The 25,745-nt window shown below is 33.2% G+C and overlaps 1 protein-coding gene across 1 annotated transcript in view; it reads left to right on the top strand.

Annotated features, from left to right (window-relative positions):
• The window catches only part of bowl (brother of odd with entrails limited), a 31,812-nt gene extending 6,360 nt beyond the window's left edge, over positions 1-25,452 (top strand). The window contains exons 2-3 of the mRNA XM_013324568.1: positions 812-1,709; positions 23,876-25,452. Of these exons, the coding sequence (XP_013180022.1) occupies positions 829-1,709; positions 23,876-25,166 (2,172 nt within the window). The 5' untranslated portion in view covers positions 812-828 and the 3' untranslated portion in view covers positions 25,167-25,452. The remainder of the gene's footprint in view (positions 1-811; positions 1,710-23,875) is intronic.
• The last annotated feature ends 293 nt before the right edge of the window (positions 25,453-25,745 follow it).

Here is a 25,745-nt window from a genome sequence, read left to right as displayed (position 1 = left end):
AGAAAGACGCTATTGTAAGTAGAAAGAATAAGGCAAAGCTATCTAATTGAAAGTACACTGTAACATCAGCAATATATAAACTAGACCTGTTTGTTGAACATTTTGTGAAGAAGAAAGTCACAATTAATCATATGGTGCTTGGTTCAAAAACATTATTATTTTAAGGATAATTCTTTGCATTATTAAATTTAATTATTTAATCAATCAATTGCAATAAAAATACGGAGGTGAAATCAATAAAGCGTTCTCGTCCATTCGAAATGTCAATGCGCTCTGTGAGAACTAAATTGCTGTTTTATGGTAATGAGCGACTTGTGACGGTAACAATGTAGAGCTACCTAATTAAATATGTCTCTCGTTCCATAAATTAACAGCACCGCACCTGCCTATATTATCCTCTAAAATAATCAAGCAAATACTATTTGTAATTCGGTATGCAGCTTGCCTATTGTTGGTACGGACTGCGGACTGGACATTACTTTTGACTATGCTTTTAATTCTTGAATATTTATCTTTCACTAAACTAATACTTCACCAAATATTCAAATTATTAATTTAACTCCTTTTAAAATTGTGATATGGCAACGAAATTTCGCTGTCCAATAGTGAAAGCTTTAAAGATAGTAATCAATAATTGGCTTTAGTAACCCGCTTTTTCTTTATGGAAAGAATTATTTAAGTAAAACGAGATGCAAGCAAAGATATCGATACTTTTAAGAATAACGTCAAAATTTTCATGCTCTACATCCTGAACAGATTTATCGATTGTTATTAATTATTTTAGTATTCAATTACTTTTTTTCTTTTCCAGATGATTTTTCGAGCGCAATGTCGGACAACGGTGGACCGGTTGTATCTCGGGCGTCCACTCCGCGCCCTGCAGGTGACAGTCCTGTCACTGCCCCACTACGTTCTAGACATGATCAATTTATAGCTAGCTCAGCTGAAAGGACTCAACAACGACCGCCGTCCAGCGGTAGAAGTCAAAGCGGCAGCTACGATGCTTCGATACCCTATCACCGGCAGATAACGACTGGCTCGCTCCTCGCGTCATCTCACCGCGAATCCTCAGCCTTCGTTCCCGTCGTACCCACCAGAGCGATGCACCCTGTAATCTATCCCAACGAAATGCATCCAGCTCTAATGCCCTCGGAAATAATTGAACGCGAACGAATGCTCGACAGAGATAGATCGGAGCCTGCAAAAGGTTCACCTGATCGAAATTCTGCCAACTTCACAAAAAGGAACTCTTTTGACCTTATGGCTATGATGGTAGAAAAACGTAAAGAGGTAGCTTTACGTGAGGCGGCAGCAGCGATGCTGTTACCCCATCACAGAACGCCGTCGATAGACGGAATGATATCAGACAGTTCATCTCAACCGCCTATATACGGACCACCCGGTGCTTTCCTTGGCGCGCCAGGACCTTCACCGACAGCCGCGAACACTTTCACATTCCCCGGCGCAGGGCTATTCCCGCCCGGAGCGGGCCCGCACCAGATGCATCCGCATATAGACAGGCGGCTCCTGAGAGCGCCTGGCAGAGCCTCCAGACCGAAGAAACAGTTCATTTGCAAATTCTGTAACCGACAATTCACCAAATCCTACAATCTTCTGATCCACGAGAGGACTCATACGGACGAGCGACCCTATTCATGCGACATCTGTGGCAAGGCGTTCCGAAGGCAAGATCATTTACGAGATCACAGGTAAGACAATTAACAATATATTTAATACGAATAGGAAGAAACAATTTAAAATTAATTTCGCTAAAACTCTGTTTTTTTTGCTCAAACTCAAATGTGCATAGCTCTGCGTGTTTTTATAATTCGTAATTACTCTTCCAATTTTATGAATGTTAAAAAATTTACATGCATATCTTTAATCCTAACCCTTCATTCTTCATTATCAGAGCGTGACTCATGTTTGTATTTTATAATTCTGTTAGGTCTGGTAGCGATAAGTAGTGTCTTTATATGCAAGCGGCAGTCGGTGTAACTCAAGTTGCAGATGTGCAGCCGACCGTCGCCGCATCCGGCCTTTACTCGGAAACAGAATATTTATAAAGTTTCTTGATCGTAGTACAAACTTCTTGGAAATTACACAATTTGATAGACAATTAAAACTACAAAACTGTACAGCGGCCTGTATGTTAACGAACATTGGAATTTAAACGTCAACCGCTAATTAGATATGTAATCGATAAAAATTTACGACATAATTTGCTTACAATAGATTATTTTTATGACACAAAAGTCAATTAATAATTTCAAATCGAATTTTTAACTTTTAAAAATATTAACTTTTGCATTATTTTTATTATAATGAACGATTTTAAACTAGGAATATTTTTCAAATATTTTTATATTGATCCTTAAGCTGGACTTCAAAGAGTAATGTATTTAATCCGATTTAAGGAATCGTATGGTCGAATTGTAAATGTAAAAAGCGAAGGCTTGCGTACCGCGATCCGGGTCGATGGCATTCCGAGCGATTCAGATCATTTTATTGCACATTATAAAAAAGTCAAGAGCTCTACACTATAAGAGGCTTCTGTTATTATAATGTTATAACGAATGTTAAAATATGTGACGTCATTTTAATGGAGAATTTTACTTCAAATGTACAGTCAGCATAAATTTATTTTTAATTCTGATGATAAAAAAAAATAGTACTTATAAATTAATTTAATAACCAATTAACTTTTCGACGTCAGATCATCACACTAAAATTTATTATCCATCTGATAAATTTTTTGAAACACAAAAAATGCATACTTTTTATACAGATAGAGACATTCGTGGGAATCTTGTCATAAAATATAAAAATAGCGTTTTGAAATTTTTATTACTGGCCAATTTACTCGCTATCTAAAATAAACGAAAATTAAAACAATTTACCTGTTTGTAAAACTTCGATATGCGCAGACATCGACATTTTTAATTCTTAAATGTGTCCATGACAGTCTAGAATTATGAAAATATTTTTATTTATACTTGTCGCAATAAACAATTTTGATATCAACTTCTCCATGTCTTCATCGTAATCACGTAAGATTTGTGCACCAAGTCTTCGTCCTCCATAACGCTCTGTCATTTGTCATCTAACTTGTCACTCTATCTTGTCATGAAAATTAAGTGTCGAAAATTACACAATATAACTGTCATTTAAACAATTATAAAACATACTTTTTCCTATTTTAACATATACCTTTGTAATATGTTTTTTTTTCTGTATATGTTTTTGTTATTCATCTAATTATATCGAAGGCATCGCCCATGGAACGCAGCCTTAGTGATTTTGGATGAGTCTCGAAATTCGACTGAGTTATTCGTCTCGCATTAAGTTGCGTTGCGTTTTTTATAACGCGGTCCGTAATTAGTTTAGAATACGATGACTCATCTGTTTCTATTGGTCCCGGTAATGGAAGAAATCAGTACGTACGGACAGAAGATATATTTATTTTATGATTTTAATTTTAAAATACGTACCTTCAAAAAATTCCGTGTCACTAACGTGGAAAAGAATTATGTAAAATAAAATGATAGTAAAGATTTTACCTGAAAATACATTTCTTAAAATGTTTCATTGATCTTTAAACAAACGCCTATTGGTGGTTATATCTAAAAATTATATAAAGTAAATGACAAATAAGTGTAAATATTGCGTATAAAAGTTAAATTTTTACGTTTTTTGCTGACGCTACCATAGTTTGGCTTTAGTATAGAACATTTGAAGTTTACAATTTGAAGGTTTTGATTTTTTTTTTCAAAAGCACTTACATTTCATCATCGTTTTCCATTTTAAAAACTTTCCACACTGCATAAATTCATCGACATTCCTGGCCACGTTGTTTTTTATTCAAAAATGACACTTTATATTATATTATCATCAAATAATTGTAAGCATGTTCATATGAACAAATAATCACAAAATTATAATGCGCAGTCGCAATGTTTTCGTCGCGGCCGTCATTATATTATGATTGCCTTAATAATCGAGATGCAAAGCATAATGCCTGGTTATTATATCCCCTGCTATAATTAATATCCTCGCAAAGAACTGACGCCTTTGACCCGCCAAGGACAGCCAAACTGCACGCTGATTTCACGATTCGCCGAAAAATTTGATATTCCATCACGACTGGATTATATCCATAGCAACATTAATATGTTAGTAATTAATTTAACTATGATACGACACGTTTTTTATAATACGTTGGTAAAAAAAACATTAAAAAATGAGACAAAGAAATGTAGGCGGTAAAAGTTTAGACAAAATTTCCATTTGATTTCTGTTCCAATATTCGATGCGATTACCTCAAAATTATCTGTTTTTATTGTGACTGAATAGTCACTGTTTGCCTTGAAGAGGCATTTACAGCTTCACCGGGCTTGAGGTGGCCGAGCGCAGATGGCGCTTAGCCTGAACCTCGTTTAAGAGTAACAAGACTCGAGGGCTCCCTCATGAGCCTCGGCTCGGGCTGTTACTTGGTTATGGTTACCGGATTGGGAACTTATCTGGTTAAAGTTGCATTGAAATAATGCTTTTATCAGCACCAAATAAACATATAGGTAACAATAGGTATTTGTTGTAAACTTCAATACTTTTAGATTAAGGTTTTTAATTTTATTATTTTGATGGTTCGAAATATCAAATAAATTCTGATCCTAGCAACCGAATTCTTCTCTGAATCTTTAAAAATTTAATCTGCATAAAAGTTATACGTCTAAAAATACATTAACGAAGATTATTTTCATAAAAGATGGGAAACTATTAAATATGAACAACGTTCTCACCATAAACCTGTACTCGAGTTGCGAGGTATAAAAATATGCCGCCATAAGCGTGAGGCAAATTGATATAGGCAATAACTATACAAAAAATACTGTGAACTAAACCTATAATTATTGAAAGTTTATTATCCAGTACAAAATATTGTTAAGTTTACGTTAATTGTTTTGCATAGTTTTGAAACAAATTGTCCGATTTAAAATCCTTTAGTTGCTGATGAAAAATGTGGGAAATATTTCTCGGATTCTTATGTTAAAATTAGTACTAATAGTTAAGTTGTTTTGGTTCGTAAAATATTACTTTGTATTTTAAATAGTCAGTTGCGTTATAAAAAAAATAATTTATCAAGCCAACTGAAATTCTTTGACTTTTTATATTTTTTTTCTTTATTAGTCTGTCCATGAGTTATTATCGTATCGAAGTTTGCATTATCTCGGGGCTCATATGCAATTATGATTGGTCCGAGACCACATATAATGGGGACCGAGTAAACCTCCATGCGATCGCTCAAGGGGCTGCAGCAAAAAGGGATATCAAATTAATACTGAATCCATAATAAATCAGAGGGCAGGTGGACGCGAAGTGAATTTCGCCTACGGATATCTTTTGAATTGATCGCGTTTTAACCGATCTTTGCGTGTTTCTATGTTTATTTCGATTGAATATTCAAATTCCAGATACATATCTGGAATTTTAAATATTTAAATAATGACATAATTTTTTTAAACGTGTCAAAAGATAGAATCTGATTTCATTTTCGCATGCGACACATATAAATAATATTCTTTATCACCAAACAATTGTATATCATCTTTAGTCGAATGTCTATTTTTTTAACTCCTACAGCTATTTAATAACTAGTTGTTGCTCCAACAAAACGATAATTGTTACTTCCTTTACCATTACAAGTGTTTTAACTATTTGGAACTATCGCAGCTGTTCGTTAAAAAAGAAACATCAATCCAACCGCTATAGAACTGGTTTTAACATATATACAATTATATGATCGTCCATTTGAAATAATCGTGACCGTGGTTGAAGAATAATTAGACAGAAACGTTGTGCTCGCTCCGATCGCTGATTTCACAGTTTCTTATTGGATTTTGAAAGTTCTGTTTAATAGTGTTGCAGCTCTTGTTGCAGCAATTTTAGTATTTTCTTATATTATAAGGTGGCAAACGAGTGAGCGGCCACCTGAAATCGCTGAAATAGCGAAATGACCGTTGCCCATAGACATACGCAATTGCTTATGCGTTGCCTACCTTTAATCGACAGAGGAGAGGATGTACAGAAATAAAATATTTTCTCTTTCCATGCATCCTCTCATCCGGAAAGTCCACTTCCACTTCCCATCGTTTCCTTATAAGAAAAACGGTGGGAAGAGAAAGAGGACTAAATGAGGCCTCTGGGACGCACACTCGTCTAACGAAACGCGGAATTGCTTCCACTTCACGCCTGTCTTGTGAGTGGTCGTGGTATTTCACCGGGCGAGCAGGGCCAATTCGTGCGAAGATGTTAAAGTGGTCTCTACCACTGTAATATTGAAAATGTTTTTATATAAAAGCCAATACCTGTATCGCAGAAATGAGGACTGTTTATTTATTAAGAAATAAGTCAGTAAATTGCCGGAGGGGAACTCGATATCGGAACAACAATCTTCGGTGGCAGAATCTGTTTTTACAGAGAATTCGAACGGAGCAGATTCGTATGCATAATATGAATCGCAAACTCGAATGTTAATCTTAAATATAATGCATAAATGTAATCGAGAACACCGAACACATTTAGAGCAGACATTAATTGGTCTATACTTGAATAATTCAGATGCTATTATATCCAAATCGATAAGAAAGAAGTGGAATTATTTAAATTATACATTTTGAGTTTGGCGTGTCTGGTTGCAGATAATTTTTTTGTCTTTGAATTCCAACCAATTATGATTGCGTGATTTGAATCTTTAGATATTCTGATTCCAAAATCGTTCGGTCAAAATAAAGGACTGTTATGGTAATTCGGTGTAAATTAAATATTCAAAATGTAAAATAAAATAAATAAGTTAAATTTTCCAAATAACTGGTTCATAGAGTTTGGAATGAACAGAAGTCTCAATTTCTTGGAAAGGAAGTTATTTAAAAAATATGATAAAGTATTTTGGATTCTTACTTCTTACGTACTAAAATACTAATATTGTAAATGAATGTTTAGATGGATCGATGGATCTGTGTTTGAATCTCCAGAACGGCTGCATAGATTTCGCTGAAATTTGGCATAGATGTAGAACATAGTCTGGAAGAACACATAGGCTCTTAAGTTTTTTTGATTCCGCGTGGAAGGAGTCAAGGGCGAAAAAAATAGTATTATGATAATTTATTTGTAATGTATTCAGTAAACCTTTAAACTATCAGCTTTCCTTTTAACTATTAGATAGTTGAATGAAAGTAAGCGAACTACACTATACCAAACTATTGTTAAAACAATTTAATGCCTAAAATTCGGTACTATATTCAAATAGTAGCTGTCGTCACAAATCTATCCGCGCGGTATTAAAAATACTTAATTAATAACCTATGTGTTCTTCCAGACTATATTCTGTATGAATGCCAAATTAATGCGAGATCCGTGTAGCCCTTCTGGAGATACTTTCTAAGAAACTTCCAACCATCCAATCATTCCTGCTATTACATGAAATCAACTTTTTTATCAATTTGTCTAAAAACAAGAAAGAATTTTTCTAAGTTCTCTTAAAATCATTTTAGATATTTCTAACAATTTGTGTCTTATTATAACAATTTTAAATATCAGTATAAGAGTTTTAATTTTCAATTAACATTCTATCGATATAATCGCGTCCATTAATCATGCTTTAGTAACAGAGAGAGCAGCGTTGGTTCGTAAGACCTCGTATCTTCACTACTTATACCTTAGGTCGATAACGTCACATCAATGTGAGACCTTTTATTCAATTTAATTTTAATCTCTTAACAGTATAGCTATATTGAATATTTTAAATTGAATACTTTTTACTCTATATCATTGAATTTAATTACCTTAAGCAGAGCTTATGAAGATTACAAAGGCTGTTATTTTATTATTAGCTTTCGCCCGCAACTAAATTGCTTGTGTTCTTCCAGACTATGTTCTACATCTATGTAAGATTTCAGAGAGAGCAATGCAGATAGTCTGGAGATATGTAACAAATATCCATGCAAACGTGCACATTTATATAAATAAGATTGAAATCGACGAATATTGTCTCTTAAGAATAACCAAAAAAGTATTATTCATTTGTGTTTTCATTATTTTATTCTCCTTTTGAATTATCGTTGTATAATATAGATCAGGTGTTTCTAAATATCGATGTATAGTTTGTTGATAACGACTGTTCTATAAGACAGAGACAACATGTCTACTAAGATACAGGATGTTCCTTCGGTACAACCTGAACGTATACATTGTGCCTTCGAACAGTGGTATTTTATGTTACCCTGGTACTTCGATTAAAATCTAAAGAAACTTGAACTTTATTGCCAATGTGATAAAATGTCTAATAAAATGCGGCCACATAAATCTCTTAACTCAAGCGTGGGTTGACAAGACATAAGCTTATCGGCGCTTTAGTTATATTCTGCTACTTAGCATAGTTTTTTAAAAGCCATTAAGCTTGTAGTAGCTGTATGCAGCTGGCGTTTTATGATTTAAACAAAGCCGGTCAATAAATGTTTTTAAGAGTTCATTGTCAACTTAGCACATCGTCTTATAGTCTATTTGATTTGATAAAACCCTATGTTTAGTCTTCCTTTATTGTTTATTTCCTAAATTTTATTGTTATATAAAACTTGTATCACTTATTACTTATTATTACATTCATGGGAGCTTACATTTAATAATTTCTCACATCTAGTAGAATTGAGTTCTGTACAATACTTCAAAATAATTTTAAGCATTCAACTTATGGGTATGCGAGCACTTGCGAGAGCTACGATCAAACATTTCCGAGTAGTTTTGAGGAGTCTCTGAGCAAACAGTGACCGGTCTTATACAAACACGTGGCCGCTAGTACCTACTCGTCGGCCTCTAAACCTCCAGCCCGTAACCAAGAGTTTATTTACATTGAATCCCCCACTTGAATACGAATAAAATAATCTTCAAACACTTTTTAAAAACTTAAAATCTTTTTTGTCTAAGCTTTATCAAACAATGGGATGAGAAAAAAAAATGAAAAACGAGTTTCTAAACCCCAAAACCTTAGATACCATTGTCATTTCTAAATGCAAGTTGAAAAGGCATCCCGGCGGAGGCACTGTTCGTCATTAATCATATATGTCTACGTGAGTAGATAAAATCCATGGAACGTTGGGACTGTTATACGGGGATAAGTGCGCGCGCGCAGCTTCCTTATCTCAGACATTCAGTGTTTTGTTTACTTGTGAAAACGAATAACTGTTAATATTATTATAATAACAATTTATATGAAACTAGCTGTAGCACACGACACCGTTCGCGCGGAATTAAAAAAAGTATTATCCTATGTGTTCTTCCAGACTATGTTCTTTATGTACATATGCCAAATTTCATCGAGATCTGTTCAGCCGTTTTGGAGATACCTTCAAACAAACATCCATCCATCTAAACATTTGCATTTATAATATTAGTAAGATTTACTGCTTTGTTAAGATAGAAAATAGTATTAGTTTATTTGATATTATCATCTTTAAACAGACATCTTTCATAACCATGAATATTTCTTTAAGAATAGATGGCAGACCTTCCAATACAACGCACCAACATAAGCAAGAATAAGTATACCATAGTTGCTAAAAAAACTGACAGTTCTTTCCAATAAGATCATTATGGACGAATTTTATTAATAGTCTTGATTCATGTCTTTCAAATTAGTTATCCTATCGTGATTTTTATTATAAGTTACTAGTAAAAGACTTCAACGAACAATTATAAATATAATTAAAAACTATCGTAAAAGTAAACCTGAGTATATATTGATGTTATCAAAGGTATTGGATGGCCGTCTACGTTAAATATACTGCGTTTAACCGGTTATCCTTGAGTTCAACCTCTGGCCCGTAATTTCTTTCCCATATCGAAGTAACCACGTGTGACGGTTATAAATGTTTCGTCTTTTAATCTTGGAATTTATTTTTTTAAATACCTAAAACATAAAACATACGATTTATAAATTCCTTTATAAATTAATACATACCTTTCTTAGAGGCTATTGTCATCGTAATCCCTTTGATTTTTTTTGGAATAACATCAAAGAAAAAAAAGATAAGTTCGTAGACCAAAGCCAGTTTTGAAAGAGAATAATCGTGTTATTTATTACTGATGGTCCAAAGAAGCGATATCTAATCTTCTCTAAGCACGTTTAGGCTTATTTTATGGGAGATTAAAAATTTATTGACTTAAAACGTTTCGCTTTAAAATGAAAAAAAAAAACAAGAATTAATTAAAATTTAACAGTGAGTGTCATTGTCGTAGTAATAATTAATTTAATAAAAAAACAATTCATTTAGATTTAAATTTAAGTAAAGAATAAAGAGCATACGTATTTTTTATGTTTGGCGAAAATATCATCTACCCTTTTAATAGCACGAGGGTAAAATCAAAAGTCACTATCTGTCATAAATTGAACTTAATAAAGCGGTCTTGTTACTAAATATTTCATATTCAAATTTATAGAACTATAAATAAGACCATAAGTTTACTGAAGTAAAGTAATAAAGTGTCCCGAAAAGACTTAATTTAGTCCTCTTTCCCTCCCCACCCTTTTTCTTATAAGGAAAGGATGGGAAGTCATAGTGGACTTTCCGGATGAGAGGATGCATGGAAAGGGAAAATATTTTCTTTCTGTGCATCCTCACCTCCGTCGATTAAAGGTAGGCAGCGCATATGCAATTGCGTAAGTCTCTGGGCAACGGTCACTTCGCTATTTCAGCGAATTCAGGTGGCCGCTCGCTCGTTTGCCACCTTATGATTTAAAAAGTAAGGTAAACTTACTTTAAAAAGTAATCCATAATTTGATCGGTACATTTATATAGAGTTTAAAAATAAAATTGTTTATTAATTAATATGTACATTTTATTCGATTTCATTATTTCCATTAATGTCATTGAACCGATACTTCTATACATAAGTCAATTAAGATGTCTATCAATGTAGCAATCGATATATGTTAATTAAATTCAGACCAGGATTCATAAATGTTCGTTTAATTATACGAAAAGCGAATGAGTAATACGTTGCTGGCCACATGAAAGCCGAATGAACATGTTGTAAAATTACTCTCAATTGCTATCGATACTTAAAGTCGATTTACGATGAAACTGAAATTAACAAACGCCTTTTACCCCGTTGGCCTAATTGTTAGTATACTGTCTCATAAATCATAATCTGTTCGATCTGGGCATAACAAAATTGTAGCAAGGATTCTGAATATAATTGGATTTATACATAACTTGGACCTATCGATGTATATTGATTAATAGCATCTGGGGACCACGATATAATTGCCAGCTAAGATCGTCATGAATCAACTGCCAGAGTTATAAATCTGATAAGTGGAACTTGTTTCGAACAAGTTGAATACCACTTCCTAAACTACTTCGACCCGATGCTTTTCTTACTTTTTTTTTGTCAGTATCGAAGTAGTTTTTTTTTAATTCGCTTCGAATATGCTCTGATTAGTTTCTTTTTAATTTATATTAAGTTTTATTTTAATAAACGTGCTATATCAAACCATATGAAGTTAAAGCTTCTCATTTCAAACGTTTTAGAAATCTGTAATATAAAATCTAGCTGTTGCCCGCGACTCCATCCGAGCGGAATTAAAAATAAAACTTAATTAGTAATCTATGTGTTCTTCGTGACTATTTTCTATATTTATACCGAATGTCATTTCATTTCATTTATAATATTATAATAGTATTTTTTTAAAGATTGTTTTTTTATGTTAAAAACATGCGCAGACAACAGTCTACTATCAAATGAATCGATTAATAAAATCTAATCTATAATATTTAGCAGCAAAAACAGTACACGTATTAAATTACACAAAATTGAACGAATGGAAAAAAGATATTAGATTGTGTTTCAAAACTATCCAACCATGCTCATGTTCGGTATCAACTATCAGATTTTTTATGTCCAAAAGTGGCGCCATCATTTATTCTGTGTAGTAAATTTTTTGAACATAAAACACGTCATCAGCTCACTAAACGTCAACACTGAAGAACTTGGAGCCTGCCATGAGAGGAGACTAGGCCATAGTCAACCACGCTTGCGCAGTGCGGGTTGGTTGACTTCTCACATATCTTTGAATTCCTTCTCAGATTTGCACCACGATGTTTTACTTCTTTTGAAATTGAAAAACACATTGGTATATGTTGGGATTCGAACTCAGGACGATTAGATTTAAAGTCAAAGTCACCAACAAAGTCTTAGCCACCGACGCTCTTAATCAACAGCTCAACATAAAACGTGTTACAATCAAAAATTATTTTTATAGCTACATTATGTCACAACAATTAACACCAGTGTCTATGTTATGAAGCAATAAAAAATATAGCAGGAAATGTGTTTAATGAGCTACTAGATTTAAATAACGAAAGGTGTAATAAAGATGGTAGATTGTCGCAGCTGTTTTATTTAAGAGCTTTGTTTTATTTGTGTTTAAGGTATAAATTGATAATGAAGGTCAAAATGTCAAATAAACAAGCCATTCATTACAGACAGATTTAACGACCCATGTAAGTACTCTAACACTACGTAGAAGTTGATAGACGTAGAAAGACACGACATTAGAAGTAGAACAAAGAAGGCATAGCAATAGTTGTGAATCTGTAGATGGTTTTATAAAAAGCAAATAGAAGTAAAACGCATTAACACATTGGTCCTGAAAAACAGTTGACTTAAGACATAGAAAACAGCAGACGATGATAGATGTTGGAAAGGTTGACGTAGATAGCGTTAGACAATTAGGTAGAGTTCTGTATGTTGTTGGAACTTGTCATTACACAAGGTATAGCACCTGACGTGTCTGGTGTTCTGGCCACAGCTGAGTCAAGTCTGCAGCGCGATGAATGTTTGCGTCAGTCAGAGGTGAAATTGAGTGTGAAGCGGCAGCGGCCAGCCGTCGCTCCCATTACGTCGCCCGCGCTGCGCCCAGCACTAAACCGGCTGCGGACGCGCTATTGTACGTAGCTGCCACGACTTGACTTGGAAAAAAACTTTTTTTTAAAATTTACAATGATTTTACTAGTTGCACATCTGCTTTAGTATGTTTTTGTAGCCAAATCTAAAAGCCAATAAACAACCGCTCTGGGCTGATCTGATTGGAGACTGCCTTAAAAGTGCAAGTAAAAGCTGTTGTATTTAACCTGCAACTTTACATTCAATAAGGAAATATTTGTGCTAGTAAATATCCGTTTGAACCTTAAACCGTCGTGTTTCTAAACAAATTATTTTGACTTTTAACACTATTTTAAAATTTAATATCACATTTTACTAAATGTATGTCAAAAATATTTTTAATTCAGAACGGGTTAGTGTATCTTGGCAGCTACATACCACAGCGCGTCGCGGACCAACCTCCTCGCTCCGCTCCATTAGTATTTTCCATTTATTTTTTGTCCACGTACCTGTCCGAGTTTGGGGATTCAACTTTTTTTTCAACCGCGCGACGAATACAAAATTTCTTTGATATACAAAGAAAAATAAATCATGCTACGTTGAACTATGCTAAGGGGCATTTGTTATGTCTCGATGAACTGTAGACAGAAATGCTAGTTAAGATAGTACGTAAATAAAAGTGTAAGAAATACGCGCAGCTATAAAAGTGAGTCGTATAAGGCGGTAAGTTATAAACTTGAAGTTAAGCAACGCAACAAGCTTGCAAGCACTTCTTGCGCGGCTTCAAACAATAATGAGTCATTGTAATGCTATCAATTTCCTACTTAACAATCTATTAAAATGCGCGTCTAGCTTCAATCTTGAATTATTGCCTGTTTAAATTAAGGGTCGCTACTATGAGGCCAACTTATTTCTGTATAGAGAAAAATAGCCAAATATACTTAATAAATTCGAACTTTTTATAATTTAAATAAAAATGTTTTACTATTATAAAATAGTTACAGGAGATTTTAAACACATTTATATGTTTGAGCTGTTAATGCTGCGTCTAGATGGCCAGTCTCATTTTATAATTTAAAAAAAAAAACTATAAACAAAACAGCAAAAAATGTTTATTCATAACTGGAACAATAATAAAAATAAATCCACCACTTAAGCTTCCCACGATAAAATGCTACCTTATGTCATTACAATTCTACAAATAAAAAAGTAAGTCTTACTGACAAGTCATTCTGTTAAAAGTCGACGAACAAAAAATAGTGTTACGAGAATGCTAATACAGCTCGGGTCGTTGCGAAAATGTTCGCGCGAAATGCGCTATGCCTCATTTACATTATGTCATATACAGCCATGTAATCGTTTAGCTACCATCCATACAACAAAGTTTCTCAGTTGGAGTTTGCAGTTCTGTTATCGTTTGTTTATTACTTAACTATAGCTTTGATACTTTCAATTATTCTAGTGCTTAATCTTATCTTACTAATATTATAAATGCGAATGTTTGGATTTATGCATGAATGGAGGTATGTTTAAATAAGATATGTCTAGAACAGCTGCATGGATCTCGATGAAATTTGGTATATATGTAGAACGTATTCGTATTATAACTTTATGTGATATCAGTTTCCAAATCAATTTAAAGGTAAAAGTCGACGGTAAAAAGAGTTTTGATCTTAGGAATAAATCGTGGTTACACAGCATCCAAGACAGGAATTGCGACAACTACCTGTCTGACAAGAGCCAAAGTTAAAAATGGAGACCTGACTCTCAACCTTCACTATTTAGAGAGGCAATTCAAGAAAAAAAAACATTGAATTAGTTTACTAATTTTTTTTAAACAAGCCCAATTGAAAAAGTATTTATAATTTGTTAGCTTATTAATATACCTATAGTTTCTGTAAAAATATATTTTAATTATATACTCGCTAGCCGGTATACAGTTAATATTCGTTAACTTACCATAAAGATAAAGTTATCTGATAAACTTTTACGTTTCAAGTCTTATTTTAACCGGAATCAACATTGCATTGACAAGAAAAGTTTCTTTTTACCTCTCAAAAAAGAAAAAGTTTTTAGAAATAAAAATATAGTTATATTTAAAGACAAAAACTTGAATTCATAATTTAATCGCAATTTTTTTTAGTAATATGTTTATTTTAGTAAGTAGTAGTTATGTTTTAAATAAAAGGATACTTTAAGGCTTGAGACTAAGGGCGCAGTTTCGTGATTAGATAACCCTGTTGTTATACAGCATGTGTAGGGCGAGAGATTTTTTGTTCACGCATGCCATAGCACCCGCATGCAAAAGCTGTTCTCATGAGACGTTAGCACCAGCTTACGTTGGACGCCAGTGTTGTTTTTTTTTAATATTCGTATATTCTTGAATAACATTTTTAATGAAAGAAACTGATTATTCCTATACTTCTGTACAAAGTTGCGACAGTAAATCGTGTTATAGGTAAGTTAAAGTTGCTTGTAAAGTGATAAAATGCGGGGGCTCTACATAGTTATGTAGCAGCTGTAGCTTAAGCTTAAACTTTATGTATCTTAATCCGGATGCCATGTACTTCATGCACGATCACATCGATAGACGCGAGATCATTTTCCTCTTATCTCATTAGCTGTTTTACGATCAATTTATTTCTAACCTGTTTATATCTTGCAGTATAAATTTATAATTAACTATTTAATTACTATTGAAGATTTTAGTGAGTGTTGTGTTGATGTTTTCTTATGTCTATGAAAGTTTCAATGAAAATGTTAATATTATAAATAGGAATTTTTGTTAGGTGGTATCTGCAGAACGGCTAAATTTATGTCGGTGAAATTTGGTATAGATGTAGAACATAGTCTGGAAGAACACATAGGCTATTTAGTAAGTTTTCATTTCGTACGAATGAAGTCGCAGGCGATAGCTAGTCCGAATGTAAATCAATAAAGTTTGCATTTGTCACTTACTAAACTGAACAAATTAAAAAAGAAACTTTGGTATAATGTTCTAACGACGCCAAAGTGTGTGCCTTAAAAATATTTTTGTTTTTTGGAACTATTATAATTTTTATGTTACTTTGGTAGTCCAAAATATATATGCAATATGGTAATTTTGTTTTGTGTATATGTGGAGCTTTATCATACTTTCGTTTACAAACAGAAGTAAAGTTAAAATAGCTATTAAGATTAAATTCAAATATATAAATAATGCCCTAAAATAGTACGTATGAGTCCGCCAGTTAATTATACAAATCGCAGGTTTATGTAAATAAATACGATTTATAAGCGGTTTGATTTACTCGAGTGTCGCCGTGCGCCTTGTAACCATTTTACAAAATAAATTTATGTATTATATTTGGCTACCGTTTTACATTTGTGTGGGTTTTATAAACGATTTCTGTTTCCTTATGTGTGTATCATAATCTGTGTTACGGTTAAATAAAGAATTCAGACTAATATATTAACTAAATATAACTTTTTACATACTTTATTAGCAATTAATTTTATTATGGAGTTGTGGTTACAAAACTTTTAAATCATACTGTATATACATATACATATGTAAAAATTGTTAAAACAAAATACACAATTTGCCTTGTTCTTATTCTTCGCTGTATGTATATTGCATTGTTAGGATGAAGTTTTTAAATTCTCTTAAGGTAGTGTAACTACGTGTGTAAAAAAAATATTCAATAAGTAATCCTATAATGCAAATATTCTACACTTCGATATATTGAGAATATTAAAATATACAGCATGTATCATTTATCTTCGTGAGAAAATTTAAGTTGTTATAAAAAACTGCGAAAACATTTGTATACGTCGCTTTACTATCATGGCAATAACTAAAGTTCGGTATCATTAATCTAGGCGATAGAAGGCTTAGATGTAGAGATGAGTTGGGCAGTGCGGGCTGCGGGATGCGGCGTGAGGCGGGGATCGGCCACTGACCCGCCGCGGCATTCCGACGCGCAGCGGACCTGCTCTCTTTACTTTTAAATAGAAAATATATTAAACCTCCATCGATGGATTCGAAATTTAAACTTCCAACTAATTAAAAAAAAGATTGTTCTTTTTTTCGAACTATGGGAAAGTATTAGAATCTGATTCATGTTATAAATAATACTATATTAGGTTTTATAATAACAGTCTAAAAAAAATTCATATCCTAAAATAATAAAATTTAATTACTTTCAAAAATTATAAATTAAAGACTGTGTTAGGTATACTTGGAAACAGGGAAATCACATTAAAAATACAACCCATTAAGTTATCTGTGTTCTAAAATTAAATAGTCGATTAAAATAAGATAAAAAATAGTCGTATTTATAGTGGCATGATTTTATCCATTTAGCATTGGTGTATTTTATCACTGTCTGACAGTTCTGAGAAGTTATTACATCTGTGTCGGTAACGAAAACCAGTCGATAGGCAATCTAGAAACCACGATTCAATTGAAAAAAAGAAATGATATCTCGCATCGATTGCATACCTTTGTATACTTTCATTTTGATACGTCCACTATAGACCACGTTTCATTTTTTTATTTTATAATTTTACGAAAATATGTTTGATTTTGTAGGAAATTAGGGTATTTTTTGCATCTTTTTTAGTATCATAATCTGACCACAATCAGGCGCTAGATTTGTTCTAAAAGTCCGTAGAACTCCTATGATGTGATTCTTCTTGTATTGATACATGTTGTGGTCTCTTTCATTCTTTTGAACAAAATAGAGACTGCAATACGTATTAATGCAAGAGGAATAATATGGTAAAACTAACGAATGATGCGTTAATTTTAGCGACGCAACTTTAGCATAAAACTAAAGAAAAATTTCCAAAAACGTCAAGAAGGAATTTGACTTCATTTATGGCACACTGTCATAACAATCTGTTTGCAAAAAGAATCGAGGACGGTCCACAGGAACCTGTTCTCTCTCAGACTATGTTCGGTAAGTTTTCTCAATGAATTCGCGTTCATAAAAATAACACCGACAATTTTTTTTAACCGCTTAGTTGACTGACCGAAAGTTTTTGTACAATCACACCGGCGAAATCCGCACGACGGTTATTACAGATTGAAATACACGGGTTTTTTACGTTCGTACTGTCAAATGAGTCACTTCCACGTTTTCTTAGTCGGCGCCATTTCGAATTCGAAATGTAATATAATTACGCGACCGGTATACGTAATTGAAAATATTTGTAATGTAAGCCATTAACGCCCGGAGTCCTCTCAGTAATTTCGGGGTCCACTTTTTTATCTTCGTTCTTTACCTTGATGGGATTCTAAGCGTCTGTCCATCGCGATGCCTATCTCGAAGCGTAATATGAAAGGACAGACGTTACTTATATTTTATTTAACGTCAGAATTGATCGAACCGGTGCGATAACACGGCTGGCGGGGAAAGATTTGTTTATGTCATTAATTATGAATATACTTTACGATTATCTCGAATTTAAATGTTAGGAGAATTAAAAAAACGTCTCTTGTATCTTGAGAAAATTTTATCATAATTAATAAACTAGATATAAAATGTGGATACATTTTCTTTTGACGTCGACAGTTGAGATTACTATTGAATACATAAGCTCGTGGCTTGTTTTTATTTTCATAGAAATTTAGTAAACATCGAAGCGAAAGTTAGAAGCCAGGAATTTGAGCGATCTGGAAAAAGCATTATAGAAAAAATCCTTGCCGTAATTTTTAATTATATTATTTACTAGCTGCGTGCCGCCACTTAGTCCGCTAGGAATTAAAAAAACTTAATAAGAAATCTATTTATTCTACTAGATAATATTCTACATCTGTGCCAAATGTCATCAAGATCTTTTAAACCGTCCCGGAGATACTTTTTAACAAACATCCATCCATCCATCCAAACATTCGCATTTATATTAGTAAGACAGTGAAGATGTTCAATTGTATTCACTATATCATATACTGGTTAAATTTCGAGAGGATGTTATGTTTAGTCAGAATTTTTATTGTCTAGGCCGGTTCGGTGCGAGCGGTTTCAAAGTAAGTCGGTTATTGCCTTGTTAATTTGAATACGTTACCGGTCTCTTTGATCTCTGTAGAGTCGTCTAACCGGTGATACGGAATCCGTCATTTGACTTTAATCGTATAAAACCACGGGACCTCTCGATTCAAATTCAAAATTGAGATATCTTCTTCGTTAGATATTTCTAATTTATTGGAAGTGATTTGATTGTTGATGTCTTTCTTTTTTATAATCGGTACGATTGCATCTGTTAATTGAACGAAACAGGATTCGTGTCTTGAGAACAGGTGATTTAGTCACGGTGGATTTGCAAATAACGGTTTCGTTATTAAAATTCTGTTTATGTAATTTAGAATCTATCTTAAACGATTCATTTTCAATTTCTAATTAATATTTTTCTCTTATTTTTACACCATAAAGGTCTCATTGGATAGTGGACAATATTAAAAGTTATCATGTTTAGTTATTAAGTTATATTATCCTTACAATTATCGGTATAAAATTAAAAAAAAGTAAATGTTAGTCTTTATAAAAGTATTCTCAAAATGAAGAATAAACAGTTGACTATCAAATAACTTATTAATATAACGAAAAATGGAAATAAGTAGCGATATAATTTAAACTATAGTATATTACTGATGATAATAAATTAAGTTCTAGTGATAGCTCATCGAATTATGTTCTCCGCGTTGCTATTGGTGAAACGAAGTAACACTGAGGGACTATGCTTGCGCCACGAGTTAACAAGTCTGTTGGTTTGTCAACATGTAACCGGTCCTCGGTCGATTCAATATTTGCACTGCCCGCTGACCGTGTCCCATGTCTTACCACCATTCATGGATTCAATCTGACTTTCCATTTACCTCAATGTGTATTACATGGTAACAGTATATAATTCCATCTTACTGATAACACAAATGCGAAAGTTTAGATGAATGTTACAAGGTATCACCAGATCTGAATGGATCTCGCTGAAATTTGGCATAGATTTCGAACATAGTCCGGGAGAACACATAGCCATTTAATTCTCCATTATGTTTTACTTCTCGCGGACAGAGTTGCAGGCAACAATTAGTTTGGATATAATTTACACAAACTAGGAATAATTTAGACAGTGCCAGTACCTATTGCAAGTATACAAATTTGAAGATTGTACGAATTTTAAAAATAAAAGCTTCACTATAAAATCACACTGCTTCATCTCATATTTTACTACCATACTCAGTGGCGTTTGGATGCTTAATTAAACAGTTGATATAAATATTTTATATACCAAATCTACACTATTGACTTAGTCTATGTCAGTTCTATACAAACGCCTTACTCTTAACCTATTGAGCTTTCAATAAGCAAAATTATCTCTATCAATAAACTCGTCAAATTTTACGTTTCCTTGAAGTCCAAGAGGACAATCTTACGTAATGTCACTTAATAACATGTTGTGTCGATCATGATAATGAAATGTTTTGGAATCCGCGCCGCTACAAAGGAATTTTGTGAGAACTTGATGCGAGATTAAATCAAAATCTTGATGAAACTTTAAACCAACGACTAGTGTGTGCGGTTAAGATGCATTTACACCAGTTAAAAAGCGAATACAAAACCTGTTCGAAAAATAAAAAAATAAACTGTAAAAATTTTGTTTTCTCATTTTTCAAATACACAAAATCACTAATATAATTTTGGCTGTTATTGACAAAAATTTTTTGATCAATGAAATAGATGACAATCACTTCAATATAACAAAATTTTTAGACGTATTTATTTTTAATTTAATATTAAAAACATACTAGCTGTCGCCCGCAACTCCGTCCGCGGGTAATTAATAAAAACTTAATTAGTAGTATATGTATCCTGCCAGAATATGTTATACATCTATGCCAAATTTCAAGGAGATCCATGCAACCGTTCTAGAGAAACCTTCAAACATCCATCCATCGAAACATTCGCATTTATAATACTAGTAAAATTAAATGATAAAATATACCTTTACTTTTGTAATCAATACTTTACCGTTGTAATCATTATTAAAATTAAATGTCAATTACTTCAGCAGTTATAACAAATGTTACACCAAAAAACGTTTAAAATGTACCAATAAAATAGTAAAGAATAGCCTATGACTTTTGTTTTCTTACTGTAGCGTATCCTAGCTTGAGTGTAAACTTGTCTTTAGAAAGGGGTCATTACACTTTTTTGTTTATCTTGCCATAGAGTAATGATATATTATTTACGCGTCGCATTCTCTGCATGACAACGAGGTAGTCTGTAGTCATTATCATTATGCGCCGACGCCACGTCGCTGCTGTCCGATGGTCAATTTGGTTTTTTCGTACACTTCTAAGAAATGTTCGCGGTTAATTTTAAATATTTATCCTTTTTCCCCTTCACTTTATCGTACATTGTTTGTTTAGTTCCTTATTGAGTGTGATAAGTGATGCGGAAATGGTAGCGATGCGAAGTTGTTTGAATGTGACTACAATTAAATATTATACAACTAGCTTTTGCTCGCAACTCCGTCCGAACCCAACTAAAAAAAACTTAATTAGTACCCTATGTAGTGTGTGTTCTATACACAAAAAATTTTAGTGACAAGAGTAAGGTACTAATTACTGTAGGGAGTGTTCCAAATATGTACCAAATTTTATCGAAATCCAAACAGCCTTTCTTGACATAACTTCAAATGAACATACATCCATCCAAACATTCACATTTATAATATTAGTAAGATATTTTGTCATCCATGTCGTTCTTCTTTAACAAACTAAACTGATCAGAAGTTTTTATTTTTTCATTACATATTTTCGTACGGGTTTTTCGGCAGAAACTCATGATAACTAAGCATTTATCAATTTTAAAATAAAACTATTTAAGCAATCTAAAACTTCCGTTAGTATTTTTAATTGTCTACGTGTCTGCGATGAATTCCGCTTTCAGTAATTCCCATATTTCTAATTAAATCGTGATAAGTACAATGCAAATAATTTATAAGGAAATCGTTTCTTAATTACTTCCGATGTTTACTACGGATCCTTGTATATTTCCTATATTATAATTCACCAAATTATTCAATACTTGTTTAATTTGCGTGATGATAATTGTATAAATACACGTATAGTATAAAATACAATAATATTTTAAAACATTTTTTTATAAATACACATATCGTGATAAACTAGGAAACTACTGAACGGATTACGAATTGTTGCATGCATTTTGATTGATGACCTTATTAAAAAAAAAATTATATATATATATTTGGTCACAACAGATGGCGGTTTAAAATCTTACTAATATCATAAATTAGCTGTCGCCCGCGACTCTGTCCGCGTGGATAAATAAAAAAACTTAATTAGTGTAGCCCACCCATCCGTCCATCCACATCACATCCATCTAAACATTCGCATTTATAACATTAGTAAGTTAAATAAAAAGAGCTCTTCAAGGGATAAATTAAAAAAAAATATATAAATATAACAGTATCCCTATGTCCGTCTCCTGGCTCTAAGCTACTTTCTCACCAATTTTGAGCCATATCGGTAAAGCCATTCTTGAATTATAAATAGTGTAACTAACACGACTTTCTTATATATATCTAGATAAATGCGAATGTTTTAATGGATCGATGTTTATGTGAAGATATCTCTTGAACGGCTGAACGGATCTTGATGAAATTTGGCATACATATAAAACATAGTTTGGAAGAACACATAGGCTACTAATTATGTTTTTTTTTATTCCGCACGAACGGAGTCGTGGACGACAGCTAGTTGATAATACTTCAACATGTTTTGAGAAGCATACTCATTTCAGTCCATTTTCAACCTTAATATTATCAATCGATACAAAACAAAAGATACGAGAAATGGAAACGTAATTGTTTAAAAAAAAGTAATTTAAAAAAATAGTAGGGATAAAGCATCGGAACAATGATTAAAGTTTATCTCGAAACTAAAGCTATTTTAATACCTGGCCAATCGAATACCGCCGTTAATAATATTAATCGAACCGATTGCCCACAAAATGCTTTTAAGTTGATTCGATTCGGCCGCTCTGGCAACACTATACAAAAACCAATTTAACAAGACCTCCATTACTGGGTAACGTGTATAATTTTTACGCTTAATGGAAAGAAACATAGTGTGTTTTAACGGACCAAAAGAACTGGTTGTAAAGACGGCTTCAATATCTCCTTGAGACTAGAGTCTCGAATTACCCGGATCACGTTCAAGGTGCGCTCGGCTAAAGTGGTGGTCAGTGACGAGTAAACGTATCGTATGTTATCTTAGTATCGATACGTTGCCAATATTTTATATATGTTCGTATCACGGGAAGACCACCAAGTATTTTATGTACGAAATTATATATACTTCGTTTATACTACTCGACAATGTAATCTTACCAATATTATAAATGCGAATGTTTGGATGGATGGATGTTTGTTTGAAGGTATCTCCGGAACGGCTGAAAGGATCCCTCTGAAATATGGTATAAATGTAGAACATAACCTAGAAGAACACATAGCTACTGATTTAGTTTATTTTTAGTTCAGTGCAAACGGAGTCGCGGGGACAGCTAGTATCAGTATAAATTAATATATACAATAATGAAAGTTACTTTACGTTACCCCATCTAATTATATTCATATTTCATAGTATTTTAATTGAACAATAAAAAATGTACTTAATTTTAATTAAATTGTTAATCGAAAGATATTTTTATAATCAAAAATAGCATCTATAAATTCAATTTGAATAAATATTGAATTAAAATTTTTCTTTACGCTCGAACACCGTCGCTCGATAAATATAGAGATATCTTCAACTTGTATTGGACTCCGCCCCTAAGACATTAATTATTGGCTACATGCAATAGAATAAATAAAAAAAACACCGAATACATTACAGTCGGCATACTAAGATTATGTTTCTTTGTTCCAGGTACATTCACTCAAAAGAAAAACCATTCAAATGTACAGAATGCGGAAAAGGTTTCTGCCAATCCCGTACATTGGCCGTCCACAAGATACTTCACATGGAAGAATCTCCGCATAAATGTCCAGTATGCAGCCGGAGTTTTAATCAACGATCAAATCTTAAAACACATTTACTCACTCACACGGATCACAAGCCTTATGAATGTAATTCTTGCGGAAAAGTCTTCAGAAGGAATTGCGACTTACGACGGCACGCTTTGACACACGCTGTCGGCGATGTGCCTCCTGGAGATGTACTAGATGTCGGCGAGGAAGACATAGGACGCCCGGGATCACCGATTGAACCGGGATACGACGATGAAGATCCTGAATTATCTTCACCAGAACACTCACCAGTTAGGAGAGCACGATCATCATCGATTGAAAGTGTTGGAAGAGAGCAAAGTGAAGAGAGGCCGAGGCGGACATCACCATCACCCGTAGAACGTACGCATTGTCATCATAACGAACCTAGAGATAGGGCCAGCCCTTATACAATGCGCCCGCAGTATATGGAGAAGCACAAACTTGCAACATCAGATTTATATGAAAAGCGAAGATACACTTCTGAAGAAATAATAGAAAAAGAGATGCGTTACACAGATATACTAGATCAGCAAGTAAGACATCCTCAATTACAGATTCGAAGAGATTTACATCAAGTGCAGCCACCGGATCCTTCTAAAATTGGACACATTACCAGTCCGCCAATGGATCCAGGGCCTTCTGGAATGTATTTGAGTTCCTTCAGAAAAAGAACGCATGCTCCTGATATAGGTGATAATATAAGAACCTGTGCATCTGTATATCGAAGTCGATCTCCTGAACCTACAAATCTCACAATGCCTCGACCACCGATTGGTAATGGCGACGTCGTAGTGGCAATGCCTCCAACAATTATGGGAATGCAAACGTACCATAAATTTGGTCTCCCAATGCCTCCCCCTCATCCTCAAATACCTTATGGATCTGTTCCGCATACAGTATTAGGGCCCCAGCAAACTGTTGCTCAAGATTTGATTGTAAAACATGCTCCGCCCAAAGACTCTGTACCAAGCACATCGACAAGTGTTACTAATTGCAAAGAACTGCTGCCTCCGCAGCCGAAAGAGTCAGAAGAAACATGCTCAAGTGCCATTGCTAATGGTATCAAGAATATAGTTGGAATACAACCACCGACAAATCCGAAGCCAGGAACAAGTAACTCAAGTGGTCCTAAAAAAGGTTTTAGTATAGAAGATATAATGAGACGTTAATTTTATGAGTTATCTTTTCAACTATGTTATTAGAAGATTTTGTAAATAAATTATTATTTTGTATTATTTGTTGTAAGCTATTTTTAATTTGAAAGTATTACTAGGTCAAGTTTATACGTAAAACATTACTAGGGGTACGTTTGTCCGTAAGAGCTATAAGAATTTGGTTTTCGTGAAGATCTCATAAGGTTTGTTTGTGCAGTGTTTTATTTACCTCTAAATTTTAAAAGTTAGTTATCAAAATTTTAGGCCATACATAATTTTATTTCGTGTGTTTATTTTTAATATCAAATGTATGTAGAAATTGATATAATTTTGTTTCGGATTTGTTCTGAAAAATTTTTATGCAAATAAAAATTATGATTATTAACTATGACTGGTTCAAATGTGTTATTTATTGTTTAGTTATTTTATAATTATTATATAACTTAGTTTAATTTTAATCTTCTAAGTGCTACATGTAATCTTTTGTTAAAAGTACTTTTTCTGAGTACTACGACTGGTTGGAATTTTTATCTTCATAATAAAGCTTTTATAAATGTGATGTTTTGAATAAAGAATTTAAAATCAGATGTAACT

The sequence above is a fragment of the Papilio xuthus genome, unplaced genomic scaffold (assembly GCF_000836235.2).
Source record: "Papilio xuthus unplaced genomic scaffold, Pxut_1.1 DF824992.1, whole genome shotgun sequence".
Classification (NCBI taxonomy): domain Eukaryota; kingdom Metazoa; phylum Arthropoda; class Insecta; order Lepidoptera; family Papilionidae; genus Papilio; species Papilio xuthus.
The sequence above is the reverse complement of the archived record's forward strand: the minus strand, read 5'-3'. Positions and strand labels throughout refer to the sequence as shown.